The sequence below is a fragment of the Octopus bimaculoides genome, chromosome 4 (assembly GCF_001194135.2).
Source record: "Octopus bimaculoides isolate UCB-OBI-ISO-001 chromosome 4, ASM119413v2, whole genome shotgun sequence".
NCBI classification, from domain to species: domain Eukaryota; kingdom Metazoa; phylum Mollusca; class Cephalopoda; order Octopoda; family Octopodidae; genus Octopus; species Octopus bimaculoides.
Genome location: NC_068984.1, coordinates 17,182,570 through 17,187,073, shown reverse-complemented (window position 1 = coordinate 17,187,073; position 4,504 = coordinate 17,182,570). Strand labels below are relative to the sequence as shown.

General features: G+C 33.8%; 1 protein-coding gene across 1 annotated transcript in view; it reads left to right on the top strand.

The window, feature by feature from the left end:
- LOC106875193 (ADP-dependent glucokinase) overlaps positions 1-4,080 on the top strand; it is a 14,346-nt gene extending 10,266 nt beyond the window's left edge. The window contains exons 3-5 of the mRNA XM_014923232.2: positions 848-944; positions 2,046-2,182; positions 3,323-4,080. Coding sequence (XP_014778718.1) covers positions 848-944; positions 2,046-2,182; positions 3,323-3,990 — 902 coding nt within the window. The 3' untranslated portion in view covers positions 3,991-4,080. The remainder of the gene's footprint in view (positions 1-847; positions 945-2,045; positions 2,183-3,322) is intronic.
- Positions 4,081-4,504: the final 424 nt, after the last annotated feature.

Sequence of the window (4,504 nt, the reverse complement as noted above, 5' to 3'; positions counted from 1 at the left end):
TGAACTGCACCAGACTCCAGTCTGATTTGGCATGGTTTCTACAGCTGGATGCCCTTCCATATGCCAACCACTTTACAGAGTGTACTGGGTGCTTTTATGTGGCACTGCACAAGCACTTTTACATAGTACTGCCACGAGTGCTTTTCACCACCAGAGGGACCGGTCTTAACACTTCTGCTGGGGATTACGGGTCTTCTTGAGGACAGCAAGGTGCCAGACATCTCAGTCTTTTGTCATCTCACCTGAAAGGTTCAGCGTCGGTGCTTGTTCTTCAGTACTTCATTCCATGTCTTCCTGGGTCTCCCACTTCCACATGTTCCATCTACTTTGAGAGATCGGCACTTCTTTATGAAGTTGTCAGCATCCATCCGCATCACATGACGAAACCAGCACAGTAAAAGCCGTTTAATCAATTAATTGATTAATTAAAAAGGTGTGAAAGAATTCCAGACTTGTGAAACTTTTCCTGTTCATGTATTTTTATCAAATATGAATCTGTCTGTTGAAGCTCCATATTAACTGCAATAATCTGTCTCAATTCATTAACCCCTTTCTATTGGAGAGAAACCTCATAGACTCAGACATAATACTCAAAGAGGTTTAAGAGTGACTGTGCAATATTAACATATTAACATTGCTGTAAACGGTTTCGTGTTCTTTTGATAAACAATCTATAGATCAAATCTGGTTTATCTAGTCACATTTTTTACCAAAATTTCTCCACATTAATAATTAATCATGCATGTTATAATTCATTGAAAATAAAGCAAAAATTACTAAACATTAATGAAATCTATTTCTTTTTATATATAAACTGTATGTATTCTATAATAATTGTTTTCAACAGTTGTTGGTCCTAAACTGTCACATGATGATATTCACTTAATTTTGGAATACAACAAAGGAGAACAATGGGGAGAGAAAGTTTCACCTCGAGCTAATCGGTAAGACTAACATTCATAACTAAATAAATAGATTCAGTCTTAGATTACAGTTAAAAATTTTATTTCTTGATCAGTGTTTGTTTGTAAAATAGTAGTTGGAAATTCATAAAAATTACAACTTGTTTCATTTACAGGATGGAATGGAATCTATGGGCTTATAAGATGTGAGATTCCTAGCTTGTCTTTTACAACAGGGTTTTGTACTAAACTGAATAGGAGAGAAGACAGCTCTGCTTCTAGCAGGCTCGTGGCTATACTTGATATGCAGCAAACGGATACATAGAAATTTCATATAATGTACCTAAGGGATCACAGGCAAGCCCACGGGGAAAGAAGACTTCATATGTAGCAACAGATACATTGAGGAAGTCAACAGTAAAAATACAAAATAGATTACTATTGTGGCAGTGTTTTATGACTAGATGCCCTTCCTTTTACCATTCCAGTTGCCTTTTACAACATACAGAGGCATGGTATACCTATCCTGAAACTGGGACACACATAGTATATGGGATTTTGTATATACAATACTCAAATTATTTCTAATCCTTATAAGTGCCAGTGGGCAGACACATGTCAACCTGAATAACTTTTAATTAGTATCCAGGGAAAGAGGTTTCTTTTAGCTCTTTAGTACTACTAAAACATGGCATTTCAGTTTGTTCCGGAAGCTTCTAGTAATTGTAGTGAATAAAAACAGAAAGATTATCCAATTTAAGGAAATACTTTTCTTTTTACTTTACAAATGTTGTGTTTTATATTTTGGCATGGATGGTCAGGTTTCAATTTGGACTAATGTTGTATATAACTTACCATATCTTATAGTCAAAAAGACACATGGGCATATTGGATGCACCCTAATTTCAGAAGTGCATATTCAGGGGAAAATGGCTTTAATGCATTAAAGCTCATGAGAAATTCAACTTCATTTATAGGACCCAGGGTGATTTTTTTTTCTTTTTTGAGCCCCCTTTTTTTTTTAAATAAAAGTGTCTTATATGCTATCAAATATGATATCTAATTTATGAAATGCTTTTTTGTATCTAGGATATGTGACTTAATAATGTTAAATAATATTAAAAGTTATTTACTGTTTTCTAGATTTATCATTCACAATGATAAAAGTAACCCTCAACTTACATCAATGGAAATCTTTTCAAAAGAATTGCTGAAATTTAAACCTTCATTGTTAATTCTTGGTGGCCTTCAAATGATGGATAATTTTCCTCTTGAACCTGGTAAGAATTTTCTATAATTCTAAGAAAAAAAAGTTTCTTTTGATTAATTTTTATATTTACATTCAACATGTATTCTTAATATATTTTACATGCACACCATGTTTCATTAACAAAATTAAATAATTGCTTCATGAAAGAAATTCTTTCAAATATGATTATAAGTAAGAACTTCTTTTTGGTGTCTAGAGATTTTAGATGTCAATTTGTCAGAATAGAGCAAATATTTGGAAGATAGCTTCGTAAAATGACAGCTTTGAAAACTGCACAGGAAAATCAATCTTCAGCAGCAGGAAAGAGAAACCTAGTTTGAAGAGAATTTTTTTGAAAGTCTACAGATACTTAAAATCAGTTGAGGAAATTTTGAACCTGGGTTCTCATTCCTAAGGTATTCTTCGATGATGATGATGATGATGTCGTTGGCGGTGGCGTTGTTCAGGTCACTGCTTGGAATCGAACTCAGAATCTTGGGGTTAGTAGCCCGTACTCTTAACCACTACGCCATATGCCCGTGGGCTACTTACCCCAAGATTCCGAGTTCAATTCCAAGCAGTGACCTGAACAATAATAATAATAACATCGAAGAATACCTTAGGAATGAGAACCCAGGTTCGAAATTTCCTCAAGACATCTGATGAAGGCTGGAGGGTATATCAGCCGAAACGATGTGTTAACAACAAACAAGATGAGGACAAATATCCGTCGAATGTAAATAATGTACATAATTCCTCATCTCTTAAATGTAGAACTGAAATAATTAACTGTAACTGGATATGTATATTTGTTGACAAAAGTCACCTATTGTCCATTCTGTTTTTGTGTGACTTTTTGCTAATTTTCACCTTTTTTAAAGCAAATGTTTTTATGGCTAAACCATTATTGCAAATTTCATTTGATACACAATTTCCTGCTCTGTACATTGAAGTCAACAGAAAAATAAAACTGGAAAACTTAAGGGATACAATGCAACTTGTGTTGTATAATGTGAAGGCTATGAACTACCTTTCCAAAAACTATTGTATATATTTACTCTTTGAAATATTGAATTTATTATTTAATGAATCTTCAGATTCATGTTGTTTAACTGATGTCTAAATATACTTTAAGCTATTTTAAAAATTCACCATTTGCTTCTATTTTCAGATCAAAGACAACTTAAGTTATCAGAACTGGAACAAATGCTGTTATCTGTTTCACCTGAAACCAAAATTCATTTTGAATTTGCATCTTTTTCAAATTCTGATCTGTTGAGTGAAATAATAAACAAAGTTGTCATCCACAGTGATTCACTTGGTATGAATGAACAGGAGTTGCCAAATTTAGTGACTGCTCTTAATGATGGCAGTGTCACATTAATATCTGATGCCTATCCAAGAATTGCAACTGTTTTAGATCAGATGCGATTTGTATACAACCATCTTCATAACAGAACTAATAACATAAGTAAGCGTAAAGTCACAAGACTGCATGTACATACTCTTGCCTTTCAAGCTATTTTAACTGACAAGTCTTCAACATGGAAACATTCAATGTCAGCTACAGCTAAAGCTGCATTGACTGCTCACCGTCATGTTTGTGGATCAGTTGATATCGATACCTTAAAAGCCAGACTCATCATGGATGATTCCTTCTCGACAAGTCAAGTGGAGTCTGGTCAACGAATCCCACTGCAGAAGGACCGTCCTGTCTCATGCTGGAATGAAAATGATTATGAAATATGTGTTGCCCCTGTTCTTGTCTGCACTCAGATTCTCAAAACTGTTGGGGGAGGAGATAATATTTCCTCTGCAGGTCTTGTTTTACAGATTTAATTTGTACAAAAGAAAGGATCAAATGTGAGAAGTGTTCAGCTTCTTGTTATTTTCATATTAAATTTTTTCTCGGAGTTGAGAAGGTTTAAACATTGTCCTTATTATCTCCACAAGCAATTCGCCAAACAATTTACATTTTATTACATACATAATTCTTCTGAATTAATGAGGTGAAATTCATTACATATGAAACTTATCATGTTTCCATCATATCTCCAGCTGTATGATTTCTATTCATAATCAGATGGATAGCATGGAAAACAGATGTTAAATGATGATGATGATGATGATGATATATATATATATATATATATATATATATATATATATCCATTGTTGAGTAATGATCCAGGAAAGAAGTACTCAGTATAAACATAGAATGCAGTAGTTTATTTATGTCAATCCATAGGTTGTTTGTCTGGAGCTCTAACAGCATGCACCTCCTTTTTCAAGCAAGTCAGATTAATCATCATCATCATCATCATCATCGTTTAACGTCTGCTTTCCATGCTAG